This window comes from Chinchilla lanigera, unplaced genomic scaffold (genome assembly GCF_000276665.1).
Source record: "Chinchilla lanigera isolate Chin_1 unplaced genomic scaffold, ChiLan1.0 scaffold00068, whole genome shotgun sequence".
NCBI lineage: Eukaryota > Metazoa > Chordata > Mammalia > Rodentia > Chinchillidae > Chinchilla > Chinchilla lanigera.
Window position 1 is genome coordinate 3,265,625 of NW_004955469.1, and position 15,045 is coordinate 3,280,669.

A 15,045-nucleotide genomic window follows, 5' to 3' on the forward strand; every position below is an offset into this window, starting at 1 on the left:
ACAAATGCTGTGAGGGAAAAGGAGCCCTTTTCCACGGCTGGTAGGAATGTGGACTGGTGCAACCACTGTGGAGATCAGTGTGGAGACTCCTCAAAAAACTAGGACTAGAGGTTCCATTTGACCCAGGTATTCCCCTTCTTGGTATCTTCCCAGAAGAATTAAAAGCATCATACCTCAGCAATATATGCACATCCATGTTTACAATGGCAGTTTGTAATAGCTAAACCTTGCAAGCAGCCCAAATGCCCATCAACTGATGAATGGAGAAAGAAAATGTGGTTTTTTTTTTTTTTTTTAATACAATGGAGTACTACTCCTGTAAGGGTAAGTTTGAGACATTTCTAACTAAATGGATGCATCCTGAGGCCATTCTTTTAAGTGAAATAAATCATACACATGTGTAAACACTACATGAATTTTCTGACGTGAGAAACCCAAAGTGTAAATAAGGACCAAACTGTATAATACATATTGTGAAATAGGAAGAAAATGTTCAAATAGGAAGGGGAACTAGGAAGGAGGGAGGAGGAAGGAAGGAAGGGAAAAAAACAACAATGATGAGAAAAGAAAGAAAAAATGGAAACAAAACTTTTGTAAATAGGGAAGGGAAAAATGGTTGATGGGAGGTTAGAGGAATGGGGAAAAAAAAGAATCAAGTTGTATCATGTACAGGTACAAATTCCCTAATGAATGTGATCATTTTGTATACCTAAAATGTAATAATAAACCTAATTAAAAATTGTTAAAAATATTGATACAGTTCTAAATATATGGAAAAATTTTTTGTTTGTTTGTTTTTTCCAGTATCAGAAATTGAACTCATGACCTTGTGCTTGCCAGGCAGGTGCTGTGCCACTGAGCTAAATCCCCAACCCCAAGGAAAATTTTAAAAAGCAAATTATATAATCGTATATATGGTATATTCCAATTGCAAGCCCCAATATAAAATAATCAGATAATATACCACACAATATAAATGCACAGACAGAAACAAAAAAGCAAAGAAGTTTTTTTTTTCTTTTGGTACCCAGAATCAAACTCAGGACCTTGTGCTTACTAGGCAGGCACTTATGCCACTGAGCTATATCCCCAGGCCAAAGCAAAGTTATCAATGGGTTGAGTAATCTTAAAATCAACAATAGCTAAGAGTACCCATATAAAGTCTCCTCATCCAGATTTTTATACTTACCCGGAATGACGAAAATAAGTGCCTTAGGCCTGTTGACATTTTGATCATTAATGAGGTCAGTCCAGGGTCCACATTTTATAACCTGTGTTTCAACTTTACCACACAGAACGAATTCCTCACGCACAGAAATTTCTTCCTCAATTTTTGAAACCATTTCTAAATAAAGGGAGAAAAGTAGTATGAAGGGTCATTAATTATAAAACCTTAAATCAAAAATAACAATGAAGAATAAAAATGGTAAATTTTAAAATACCTAGAAGGAAATCCCATGGGATCAGAAGATATAAACTATTTAATTGTTCTGGATTATAGGATTCAAAGACAAAACAAATCAGAAGTGTATTACTTAGAAATAGGGAATCACACCTTTGCAAAATAAAAGAACATAGAGGAGGAGTTTGAATCAAAATCAATTTCCCACAGCTTCCCTCTCCAGGCTAAACTGACAATGATCATTGTCTTAGTTACATTCCTCCTTGCTGGGACAAAATACCTGCAGCTTAAAAGGACAGGTTTGTTTTGGGTCATTTCAGAAGTTTTAGTCCTTGTATGATCAATGCATGTGGGAAGGGCAGAGCAAAGCTGCTCACCTCATGGTGACCCGGAAGCAGAGAGAGCCCAGGGAGGAACGAGAAGGGAGATGACTCCTTCCAAGTCACACATCCAGTGATGTGCCTGATACAACCAGACACTACCAAATAAAAAGCCAGCTATAATGGCCCCATAACCCAACCACCTTCCTAAAGCCCCACCTGTGTGCACTAGGCTTTTAGGGAACATGTAGATATAAGCCATAACATTCTGCCCCTGGCTCCCAAAAGGTCCATACATATCTCTTTATACAAAACGCATTTAGTCCATGCCTGAAAGTCACCAAACTCTTAAGTTTCAGCACTGCTGAAAAGTATATGTCTGAAGCCTCCTCTGAGACTCAAAGCAAACTCTTAGATTTAGCCCTTGTAAAAATCAAAAGAAAATTAAACATTCTAGACATACAATGGCAAAGGATAAACATTTCCATTCCAAAAGGGAGAAACAGGGATATAAGGGAGTGGGATCAAAGCAAGACTGAAACCCAGCAGGGCAAACAGTAAATCCTGTAACTCCATGTTAGTGCCTGGGGCAAGTTGTGGTGAGATGTGAGCTCCAAATGGCTTGGGCAGCTCTGCCCCTACAGCATTGCTGGTTGCACTCCATATAGCTTCTTTCTTGAGGAAGCTCCTCTCACTGGTTCCTGGCTTCTCAAACTTCCTGGAGTCTCCAGGGCATTTTTGGTTTCACCCTCACCACATCACATGTTGCCTTCTCAGGGCCATACTGCCTGGCCTCCAAGGCCTTCTGAGATATTGCTAGGAGTCTCTCTGACCACACAACTCCTGCATTCTGCATGCGTATAAAACCAGCACTATGTAGATAATGCCAACATCTGCCACCAGCTTAAGCAGTAGCCAGACCCTTTTGAATGGTGGGTGCGGGGTCTCTAAATGTCTGGATAGCTGAGCACCATGAAATGAATCCTGGGAACCAATTTCCTAGGCAACCCTTCTTCAGCAGGGCACTTTAGGGCTGTCTTCTTAAAGCAAAGTCTTTCATTTTTAGTTTTGAGCCTGCAAAGGGTGAAGCCTTGCTGGTTCTTGTGATGTCCTCAAGCCATATTTCCTACAGTCTTAATCCAAAGTACTTAGCTAATTTTTAATGCTAATTATTTTCAGATACCAAACTCTCCTCTGGCTCCAACTTTGCAGGCCCCAACTCTATCAGAGATTCCTTTTTAGCCTAACTTGAACTTTTAAAATCATTCAGCTCTGTCATCTACTCTTGATTTTCAGTGTAAACCTGGCCCAACAAAACCCATGTCACAGCTTGAATGTTGGGCTGCTTTGAAATTCCATCTGTCAGATTAATTAGTCCACTAACTTTAGTCTCCCACAAAGTCTCAGGATACAAGCAAAATATAGACAGCTTTTCTGCCAGAGTATAACACACATAGCCTGGAGTCCAACTGCTGCCAGAGTCCTTGTTTCAAACTGACACCTTCTGAGCCTGGTTTTATCATCTGCATTTCTAATGACTTTCTGGTCTTTTGAGCTCTGACCAGAATCTTCTATCAAGCTCAGTTTATGGTACTCTAGAGCTTCTACAGCTGGCATAACAAAACCTTTCCAAACTCTTCCCATGAACTGGTTCCAAAAGCTCTGAACCACATGGTTAGGTATCACAGTAATGACCCGACTTCTCTGATACCCAAATCTACCTTAGTCGTCTTCCTTGATGCTGGGACAAAATAAACAACACAAGCAACTTCAAGGAAGACAGGCTTATTTAGCTTATGTTTTATAAGTTTCAGACTCTGCATGGTTGGCAGCACGGTGGAAGGGCAAAGGAAAGCTGCTCATTTCATAGTGGCCAGGAAGCAGGGAGAGTGAAGGTAAGAGCCAGGAAGGGATATACATATATACCCATCTAGGTCATACCTCCAGTGACATGCCTCATCCAATGAAATCCACCACCTAACCGCAAATCAGCTATAACATCCCCACAATCTAAATCACCTTGCAAAAGCCCCACCTTTAAGTGCATGAGGCTTTTGGGGATATCTGTATATAAACCATAATAATCATGAAAAGCCTTCATTTCCCTGTGGCAGAATTCTCTCAGAGCTGTGCTTCAATACTAAGACAAGGTCTCCTCCCTACCTTTACCTGGTGAAAGCTGGTGAAAAAGTACAACGTTATGGCTTGTTTTTTTATTCTCGCCAGGAGAGACAGGGACAGTGAACTCATTTACGGTCTCCATTTCTGTTAATCCTCTCTAGTCCCAAATTCTATAAGCATATTTTCATGTATTATATTAAAGTACACTACTAAATTTTGGAATGGGTAGGTGGAAAAAAAAAAAAAAAAAAACAAGAGGTAGCAACATGAACAATTTCCTGAATCTAGGATGTGCAAAAATCTACACCCAAATTACTTATATAAGTCCTTTGTCTCTGACTCTGCCCTCCTATCTATCAATGCTATTATGTCTAAAATCTTCAACAGGCTATGTTTCTTTTCAACCATCCTCTATAAATTCAAAACCCTCCCATCCTGAATCAAAACTCCAAGTATCCTTCTACCTTTTCTTATCACTTCACACCAACCTGGCCCCTTTTCCTTACATTTCCTTAGTGCCTGCATGCTCTTTTACTCATAACCTTGCTTATATTTCCTCAACCACTCCCACATTGCTTTCTCTCATTTTGTCAGTTATCAATTGATTGCCTCTCTGTGTCAAACTTTTCTCTCACTGCTTTCACTGTTTCAGAAAATGAGTCTGGGCCTTTAAAACATTTTTCTTTTGCCAGCAGTTATGATATCAAAATGTGTTACTAGAGTGGGCTGGAAAGAGGCTGCAGCAGGAAAGAGCTTTCTCTGAAGGTTTCTGGAGAGCCTGCACTTCCTTGCCTTTCTGCTGCTCAGGCTGTGAAATTTCCCAAGCCTAGCAGTTTACAAGCAGAAGTGACTTTCCTGCCAGAGTATACCAGTAATATCTGGAGCTTTCATTCTCACAACTGGGAGGAATTACAAGCATAGAGTGACTAGAAGTCAAGGATGCTGCTAAACATCCTACAGTACACTGAACATCCCTCAACAACAAATAAGGATCTAGCCCTAAATGTCAATAATGCCAAGGTTGAAAAACACTGCTCTAGTCCTAGGTTCCTCCAAGGCACAGCCATCAATCTGTGTGCTTTCTTTTTTCAGCTCTCTACTCAGGCATCAGAGGACTACAGCCTGAAGCCCCAGACCAGGTGTTTTCTCCCCAGTTCCCATAAACACATTAGAAGCCCTGGTAGCCAGGCACCTAACCTTTATCCCATGCAGTAGCCTGGAACTGTTCTGCTCTAAAACACACATAATAATGTTCTAGACTGCATACATACAGAGGTTCCTCTCTCACTTGCAATTCTAGCAGTATTTACAGTGGTGCTCTAAGTCCCTTTATACTCAACTATCAGCTTCAACTCACCTGCATCCCAAGGCTCTCCCAACAGACACCAGGCCCAGGAACTGCAGCAGCAGCCTGGGTCCCTCCGCACACTTTCACAACAGTCTTGGCTCACCTAAGGCCACAGAAATTGTGCACCAGAATAAAGCTTAGGCAACCCAGCACATACCTCTGCCATGTACTGGGCTACAATCACACCTTCAAAGAAGTTGAGCTCTCACTTCAATTTTATCCTTCATCAGGTAGTTTTCCTCAGCCATAGGCTGAGCCATACCCATTTTTGAGTTCTCTTTATACATTAACTTTACTGCTTTTCTATTATAGCTTAATTATTCTTTATATTAAACTGACCATTCAAATTACTGTGTGACTTTCTGTCCTCTGATTTGATCCAGAATGACGTACTTGTTTTATAAAACCTTCCTTGAGCATATCAGGTAAAGATAGAGCACTCAGACTGGTGCTCTAAGTTGGTTATAGTTTATCCATATACTTTCTAACATTGTTAAGATATTACTTCCCTAGTCTCATTTTCTGTTGCTCTGTGTTTATTATTTTTATTGTCATTTTAGGGAGTTTAGGAAGAAAATGAAATATATTCTAATCTCCATGCTTAACCCTAAGTCCTAAGCTGAGTTTTCTAAATAAGAATATTAAGAAAAATGAAAAATTCTCACTTAAAAAGTAAGAACCACTCTTGACTCAAAAATATATTGACTAAATAAAAGTATCATTACTTGATGGATTTTTAGTTCATTAATAAATGTCACTAAAGTCTCTGGTTTCCAAAACTATTACACCGTGTATTTATAAAGGTCTTCAGACATTTATAATATCTTAGGAACAATATTAGATGGAACTGTATATACACTATTGATTTAGAATGCTTACTTTGAAAATACTGGCCATCCTGAACACTTTCAACAGAGGGGAATTCAAAATTATTAAATACATCCAACTCATAAATACTAAACTTCAAGTAAATGACACCTTGAGAGTTCTGATTAGCCATAAAAATGAATGCAAATTCAAGCACATATGGAACTCAAGCAGTCTATAAAAATTGAAAAAAAAGGTAAACACAATTCTAAAATACCTCAAATAAAATTTAACTGAGATCCATGTAGTTAACATATATATTTCCAAGCATCTTTCAATTTCTTCAACTCTCATGTTTCTGACTCCCAGATATCCATGTAAAGGAAGCAAAGGAAAACATGAGATGTGAGAATCCACCCTCTTCCTTACCTAAGAATCCAATGTAAAAATCCAATGTAATTCACTTCTGCAAGAGTGTCCAGTGTCAGAGTGTTAAGAACAAATGCGGTGTTATTATATATTTCAAGAGCGGTGGCTCCACCTTTAGCCTCAGCCCATACGTGACACTGAATGAAAGCAGTTTGATAAGAGTCAAGATCTAGGCTAGATAAAAAGCAAGTGTACATTGATTGTGCAATGTAGGCAAACCTGTTTTCATAAATACAGGCATTCATTCATATTAATTATTGGTTTCCTAACTTTATGTAATTTTTTCCAGATAGATCTATACATATCTCAATATTTAAGGCAGAAAATCAGTATTTGATTAGAATACAGTACATCTTAAGAGATTCAAATCTATATTATTTGTTTATAATATAAATGTATGTATTATAAAGTCTTTATAATATAGTTAATGAGAACAAGGCTGAACTGATGAATAAAAATATCTGAAGTGGAGTTATAAGTGTATCTCATTCAGTTTCAGCATCAAAATAATGTCTGTACTTTACTTCAGCTACTCAGTAAGAATTCTTTTTTTTCCATGTAGGAATTATCAATGGTAAATTTTTCAAAAGCTTGCTTTACAATGTTGGAACTTCAATCAAATTACATTAAACTTGAAAAAAGTGGTAGGATAGTTTTCTTTCAAATATAAAGGATAGGGGCTGGGAGTTTAGCTCAGCGGCACAGCACCTGCCTGGCAAGTGCAAGGTCATGAGTTCGATTCCCAGTACCGGAAAAAAAAAAAAAAAAAAAAAAACAACAAAACAAATCAAAAATAAAGGATAAAGGCCGGGGATATAGCTCAGCAGCACAAGCATCTGCCTGGCAAGCGCAAGGTCCTGAGTTCGATTGCCAGTTTTGTTTTTTTTTCTATAAAAAAAGGATGAACAAAGCTAATAATAAGCTGTATTATTTCTCATATGTATAAGGTGGGTAACTTTGTGGACTGCATTGTCATATCACAACACAGAGCACAGCAACTGTTTTTTGGTTCTGAGCCTTGAATGGCAATTAACTAGTGCTATCCTGGGCACAAGTATCAGAACTTCTTATAAAATATTTGGCATTCACACACATATAGATTAAAATTTTAATGGCTTGTGGCAGACTTACAATTATTTGTAACTAATTCCAAAACACAATATATGTATATATAAAAAAAGCCAGCAGAAGCTCTATTTCAAGTTTTTTTGAAATGCTAGTTATCTACATATATAAATGTTTAGCACATAAATAGCAAGTAAGTCTAGAAGTTGTTTTTAATTAGAGGATTTTTCTTAGTTTAAAACATATACTAAAATTAAGTATGAATCTGTTTTATCAAGAGCAGATTAGCTTGCTTTCAAGTTATCACCCATTGAGAACAATTAGAGAAGCCACAGAAATTATTTTTAGTATGCTCAGCTGTAAAGCCATCAATTAAAGAGGATGAGGCAAGAGGACTGCATGTTCAAGCCCACTCTGAGCAATGCACTGAGATCCTGTCCCAAAATAAAAAAATTTAAAAAGGGCTGAGGATTTAGCTTAGTCCGAAAAAAAGTAGAGAAAAATATCAATGAAACAGAAAGCTGTTTTTTTTTTTTTTATCAATTAACCCAATTACCACCAAAAAAAGATAAAAAGAGAGGAGGTTACTAACATCAAAAATGAAGTACAGGTTATCACTAAAGACCCTACAGAATACTATTACTTTGATACCCAAATCAGACAGACAATGCAAAAAAGAAACCTATACTCCCCATTTCTCATAGCTATACCTTAACAAAATATTAGTAAACAGAACTCAGCAATGTATAAAAAGAATTACATGCCACACTTAAGTGAAATGTATTCCAGGTATTTTCAGCAAAATAAGTCAATCAATGTAAGTCACCACAATTCAACAAACTAAAGAAGTACTGTCTGCTGGCCATGGTAGCACATACCTGTAATCCCAGCACTTGGGATGTTGAGGTAGGAGGATTGCCTTAAGTTTGAGGCCAGCTTGGGCTACATAGTGAGACCCTGTCTCAAAAAACAAACAAACAAACAAAGCCCTGCCAATTGACTAAACATACACTTAACTATAGAAATAGAAATTTAACCCACAGAAACAAAATCTTTGTTCACTTAAAAATTTTCGTATGAAGGTTCATGGCAGCTCTATTCAACAGAGCTCCAAACCAAATACAACTCAACTGTCTTTCAGCGAGTGGTTCAAAAAGCACAGGGTCACCCATTCCACATAATATTACTCAGCAACAAAAAAGGAACAGATGATTGATACACACAAATGAGATGGATCGCAAAGGAATTAAGCTGAATGAAAAAAGGTAATCTCAAAAAGTTACACATTGCTATGATTCTAGTTATACAACTTTTTTTTTTTTCTTGAAGTACCAGAGAAGGAACCTAGGGCCCTTGCATTGAATTATAATCTGAGCCCATTTTTTTATTTAGAGACAGGGTCTCACTAAGATGCTTAGTTGCCCTTTTCAGGCTCATATACAGTTTTCTTGAAATGACAGGATGATAGAGACAGACAGATTGATATTTCCAAAGAGTCAGACTCTGAGATGGGACAAAATGGCTATGTTGCTAAAGAAGCAGCATGATAAAGTCTGGATCTTGACTGCACTGAAGAGCACAAGAAGCTACACTTGTGACAAAGTCGCACAGAGCTGTGCACACACAGATGAATGCTTGTAAAATTGAAATCTCAACAGTCTCTCTTGATTGGATCAATGTCATTTGCCTGGTTTGAATACTGTACTACTGTTATTCAAGATGTTACTACTGGGGGAAGCTGGCTGAAAGGAGCTCTGAGACCTTCGTCTACAGTTTTTCTTTCAAACTTGCCATAAATCTACAAGTTCACAAACAAAAAGTTTTTAAAAAGAACAAAAATCTCTAATTATACATGTATTTATTTAACTGCAATTTATGTAAGTGGTAGGAAAGCGGAAAAATCTGTAATCATAACAAACAGTGCCATGTGAATTTCAAAACAGGTAATTGCAAGTGAGCATGTACAGTAGATGCCTACACAGAGTATTTCACACATTCTCTTGTAATCTGTATCCATTTCATCTTTCTCCAGAATAACAGGCCAGCAGAAATAACTGCTTCCTGTGTCTGGATGATGTCACCACTGGTTACAAAATATTTTGGACAGTTTTTCACTTGCAAAGCATATTCCCACCCTTTCTCATCTTACCTGAACAAGCAGGCAGTACTACAATAAACAAAATAAGATATTGAAGATCAAAGTTTTTAAATACTTTTGTTCTAGGTAATAGACTTTAAATAGGAAAAAGTCAACTCTATAGTTTTTAGACTCCTATTCCTTTATTTTCCAGTTCTATTACTGTACTTAAAAATTTTATATAGAATTGAGCAATTAAAAAAAACCCAAACTGCATGTTTCCAAGTACATATAAGTATGACGTATGTCACACTGAGATTAAGTACAGTCTTCTAAGCTCTTAGTAGGTAAATGAATACAAGACCAACAATTTCCCAACGTTTAGAATTTTTTTTACAAGTTTTACATTTCCTCTGATGTTGCTGTATGAATGCACACTAACCCATGAGATTCTTCTCAGCCTGTGCAACTGGGTGAGAAAATCACACTTATGTACATGATGAATATAAAATCCATTCCTACTGCTGAGGAAATACAAAAAATACAGTACCCATTACACTCCTGATGAACTTGCTGAATTAATTTTACATGAAAAATACAACTTTTCCTTTAACTCCTTTGCTAGCTCTAAGGCACCAATTATTGCATCAAACTATTGTAATCACAAACCAAACAAAAAAGTTTTTAACGTGCGGGAAAGCAGCTTTCAGCCTCTGGAGATCAAAGCCAAGAATTTCACGAGTTGTACAAAGTTGTCTACCGCATATTAAATACACTCATTAAAGTGATATGTTGATTTCCTTTTGCTTGAAGTACACTTACAGAAGACTCTGAAATTACTTAGCCCTAAATATATTGTAGCAACACTAAACGTGAAAAAATGCTAAAAGATCTTTTATCCACAAAAAAAGGAAGCCACTGAGTCTGAAGACAGAAAACACAAAATGTTAAAATGTGAAATTTTAGGGAAACTTCTGCTTCCCGGGACAAGTGGACATGGAAGGCCTTCAGGCCTTTCATTTTAGGTGGAATAATGGGAAAACAGCTTACAATAGAGACATCAGACACACCTACTTTTTTGTGTGTGTTTTCCTTAAACAAATCTTTGTGACTAAAGACCGGAGATTCTTCTAAATTTTTCTGGGTCTCTTTTGTTACATCTCTGTCCCCCAAGAAATATGCTGTCAGAACTAAAAGGGTGCGGGGTAGTGCACGCCTGTAATCCCAGCACTTGGAGGGGTGAGGCAGGAGGATCACCGCGAGTTCGAGGCCGGCCTGGGGTAAATAGCGAGTTTAGGGCCAGCCAGAACTACAGAGCGGGACCTTGTCTCAAAAAACAAAACAAGACCACCAAAACAACAATAAAAACAAAATCAGAAAGGGTGAGAACTGTGTGGTTCGCACGATGGGCTATACACTGTCCCGGTGTTAAGCAGATGTTCAGTAACTACGGGGCTTGCGAAAGAAGCAGCAAATTCACGAAAACCTGAGTGACGCGTCGTGACTGCACCGGTCTCCAGGGGAAAGCTCCCCGGGGCTCACACCCGGCGCCGCGCGCCACCGGGACTCCTCAGGCCGCTGTAGCCCGCTCGCGCGGTTCTCTAGCCCAGCGGCGGGGAGCCCCGAGCTGAGGTATCACCGTTATCTCTACGCTGCGGGCCGCCTGGAAGAAGCCGTGGAGCCTCAGGGTCTCCTGCCTGCTCGCTTCCCGTCCTTCCTCGGTAAAGTCACCCCCAGACCGCGTGCAGCCCTCACCTGTCTGCCCAAAGGGTACTCGGCTCCAGCCAGATCCGGAGCAGCAGCGCGCAGAGCCGGAAGTCCCGCCTCCCCGCGACGACACTGCGCCGCGCCCCTCGCTACTCGCGGAAGCGGAACCTGCTAGCAGGGCGCGCGGCGAGCAGGTGGGCGCTGGTGGGAAGTTGCTGATCCTACCTTGAGGCCGGTCATCCAGAACGGCTAGAGGGGACAGGAATATTTACTTCTCTTTATTTGAATTTTATCCGCCTCTTCTTGTCAGGTGTCTGTGGTGAACACATAATTGGTGAACACATAAAACAAATGAAAATTGCTGGGCTACTGGGTGAAGAAAAATGTCAGTTTGACCCAAAGAAAGAAAAACTATGCTTGGCTGTTAGTTTAGTTTGAAAACAATGTATACGTCTAAGAACGTTCTGAACTTTGCAACACCTGCTTGCTGGAACCGGTAGGTTCCGCTCTTTGCCCTTGCAAAAAATCTTTTCACCTGCTCCAACCAGGATGTGGTTTTCAGGCTTAAAAGCTCAAACTTTCTTCGGTTCAGGGCTGCTCAGCATCTCCCTGCGTGGAGAACAGACTGACAGCTGCCGACCCGGCTAATAAAGGCTCTTAAAATTCCAATTTGGATTCTGGTCTCGGTTCTTTATTCAGGGTAACCCATTGCATTTGGGGGCCCGTCCAGGATCCCATTATTGGGGTTAAATAGAGAACCAAGACTTCTTTGAGGCTATCACTTCTCAGGGGACTCTCAGAGAGACATTCCTCTGCCCCGAGAAGATTTGGTCTCACAGACTAAATTCTTTCATTTGGAACTAGCCGTCAGGATTCTTACCGGTAAGACACTTTCTGTTTATTGGGGCAGCCCTAGGGTGTCTCTTGAGGAGTTGGACGCAACATTAAAGCCTCAGAGACACAGCCCTAGTCCACGTCAGTGGCTGGTGGCATCTGGTTTTCTGGTAACTTGTCTTTTTGTGTCAGTCTTTGTTTGTGTCAGTTTAAATATGGGTCAGTCTGCTTGTGCTTCCATGTCGCCTTTGCAATGTATTCTTAATCATTTTCAGGATTTTAGGCAACGAGCTGCTGAGTATGGGGACTCTGTGTCCCCTGGCAAACTCCGGATCTTCTGTGAATTAGAGTGGCCCTCTTTCCCAGGAATTTCCTGGCCTCCGGAGGGCTCTTTTAACCTCTCTCTTGTTTACCAGGTCCACAAGGTCGTCCTTGACAATCCTGGACACCCTGACCAGATTCCTTACATTCAGGCTTGGCTAGATTTGGTCCAGGATCCGCCTAAGTGGGTCAAGACTTGCCAGTCCGAGCCATACCGCCGCACCAGCAACAGGGCAACCACCGTAGCTGTGTCGACCCGCGCGGCTAAGAAGTCCTCTCAGGCACTTCTGAAAAGGCCTGTCCTCCCTTCTGACCCCGAATCTCCTGCCCTCTATCCTCGCCTACCCCATCCACCTCCCTATCCCTCTGCTCCTATCTCCCCGGATTCTACCTCACCCCTTAGCCCTTCTCATACCCGAAGTGGTCACCCTTTTTCTCACCAGCCCCGCTCTCAGCCCCCTTCCTCGACCCTCTCCTCTGTGCCCGCTCCCCTTTTACCCCTCGGGGAGATGAAAGAGGACTCCTCCCGCCCCTTTATGATTTATGTCCCTTTCTCTACTAGCGACCTCTACAATTGGAAAAACCAGAACCCGTCCTTTAGCCAGAATCCCCAGGGGCTTATTTCGCTTTTGGAGTCTGTTTTCTTCACTCACCAGCCGACTTGGGATGATTGTCAACAGTTGTTACAAACCCTCTTCACCTCAGAAGAGAGGGAAAGAATTCAAGGTTTGGGCCGAAAACTAGTCCTGGGACCGGATGGACAGCCCACCTCAGACCCGAACCGACAAGAATATGTTTTCCCTCTGACTCGACCCGCTTGGGACCCCAACTCAAATCAAGGTAAGGAGGCTCTCGATCAGTATCGCCAGCTTCTTTTAGGGGCTATGAGGGCAGCAGCTAGAAAGCCTACTAATTTATCTAAAGTCACTGAGGTTACTCAGGGATCTGAGGAGTCTCCTGCTGCCTTCCTTGAACGCCTCCAAGAGGCCTACCGGATCTATACTCCTATAGATCCCGAGGCTCCTGAGAACCGAAGGGCCATAAATATTGCCTTCGTGTCACAATCAGCCCCAGATATCAGAAAGAAACTCCAAAGGATGGAAGGATGTGAGGGAAAAGCATTAACAAAGTTGGTAGAAATAGAACAAAAGGTATTTAACAATAGAGAAGATCCGAGAGAACTAAATAAACGTATGGCCAAGGTCCTCATAGCCATGGGAGAAAAAAATGGATTGACAACTAAAAAGACCCCGGCCCCCCTGACTAAACAGAAGAGGTCAGCCCTTAGTAAAAATCAGTGTGCCTATTGCAAAGAGGAAGGACACTGGAAAAATGAGTGGCTGAAGCAAAAACAAAAGGAAAGCAAGAGCCAAGTTCTGACAGCCGCTCCCGAAGTGGACTGAGGGAGTCAGGACTCTTCTCTTGGCCCTCGGGAGCCCAGGGTAACTCTACAAATAGGGGGCCAGCCGGTCGATTTTCTAGTGGACACAGGGGCCACCTATTTGGTTTTACAGCAACCTGTGGGCCCCCTGTCAGAAACAAAGACCCGCATCCAAGGGGCCACGGGAAAAACTAAATTGTACCCTTGGCCTAAAACTAGAATTGGAAATCTGGGGACTAAACAAATGACTCATTCCTTTCTTGTCATGCGTGAATGCCCCTACCCTTTGATCAGCCGGGACTTGCTTCATAAGTTACAGGCTCAAATTTTGTTTGGGGAGGACTCTACCCAAATAACCTTTGCCGCTAAACCTGAATTTGACCCCAGGCCCCCAATGATTCTTTTCACGTTTCCCCTGACAGAGGAACATTTATTGCTAACTGAGGAGGAACCCCAACCCAGTTCTGATGTCCTGCTTTTAGCCTGGAAGACAGAGATTCCTGGGGTCTAGGCAGAAAACAACCCCCCTGGGTTGGCAATTCATCAACCCCCCATTGTGGTATTGCTAGTACCAGGGGCAACTCCTATCCGTATCCGTCAGTACCCATTAAGCTTATAGGCACGACTGGGGATCAGTGTTCACAACCAAAGACTCAAAAAGGAGGGCATACTGGTGCCTTGCAAGTCAACATGAAACACTCCACTGCTGCCGGTTCAAAAGCCCGGAACTACAGACTACTGGCCAGTCCAGGACTTACGGGAGGTAAATAGCAGAGTAGAAACCCTTCATCCCACAGTCCCCAACCCATACACACTCCTGAGTCTTCTCCCTCTGAGCTCAATCTTCGACACTGTGCTGGACCTCAAGGATGCCTTCTTCACTCTTCTGCTGGCTCCGGTAAGCCAACCTCTTTTTGCTTTTGAATGGGTGGACCCCCAGACGGGAAGAAGTGGCCAACTGACATGGACTAGGTTGCCACAAGGTTTCAAAAATGCGCCCACTTTATTTGATGAAGCATTAAGCAGAGACTTGCTTTCATATAGACAAGAACACCCAAATGTAACAATTTTACAATACGTAGATGATGTTCTTTTGGCTGCTGGGTCTCTTGAAATTTGCAAACAGGCCTCAGAGGAACTCCTAAAAGAACTAGACAGGCTGGGCTTTTGTGTGTCAGCCAAAAAGGCTCAGCTCTGCCAATCTCAGGTAACCTACCTGGGTTACAACCTGAA

At 41.2% G+C, this 15,045-nt stretch overlaps 2 protein-coding genes across 5 annotated transcripts in view; one reads left to right on the forward strand and one right to left on the reverse strand.

The window, feature by feature from the left end:
- Window positions 1-11,394, reverse strand: part of Ldah (lipid droplet associated hydrolase) — a 115,328-nt gene extending 103,934 nt beyond the window's left edge. For 2 of the 4 annotated variants that reach the window (XM_013522654.1, XM_005400355.2), the window contains exons 1-2: window positions 11,325-11,394; window positions 1,190-1,345 (exon numbers count right to left, since the gene is read on the reverse strand). In XM_013522654.1, the coding sequence (XP_013378108.1) occupies window positions 1,190-1,343 (154 nt within the window). In that variant the 5' untranslated portion in view covers window positions 1,344-1,345; window positions 11,325-11,394. The other 2 variants (XM_005400357.2, XM_005400356.2) reach the window with 2 other exon arrangements.
- On the forward strand, window positions 9,011-13,834 carry LOC106150244. Its single transcript, XM_013522565.1, has 4 exons — window positions 9,011-9,086; window positions 11,090-11,244; window positions 11,297-11,470; window positions 12,584-13,834. The coding sequence occupies exons 1-4, from the start codon at window positions 9,011-9,013 to the stop codon at window positions 13,832-13,834; spliced, it is 1,656 nt and encodes a 551-aa protein (XP_013378019.1).
- Window positions 13,835-15,045: the final 1,211 nt, after the last annotated feature.

Coding starts and splice junctions, on each gene's coding strand:
- LOC106150244 (XM_013522565.1), top strand. CDS start 9,011: ATGGCTATGTTGCTAAAGAAGCAGCATGATAAAGTCTGGATCTTGACT. Junction 9,087..11,089: donor GAGCACAAGAAGCTACACTT/GTGACAAAGTCG, acceptor ACCGGTCTCCAG/GGGAAAGCTCCCCGGGGCTC. Junction 11,245..11,296: donor CGGGCCGCCTGGAAGAAGCC/GTGGAGCCTCAG, acceptor TCCTCGGTAAAG/TCACCCCCAGACCGCGTGCA.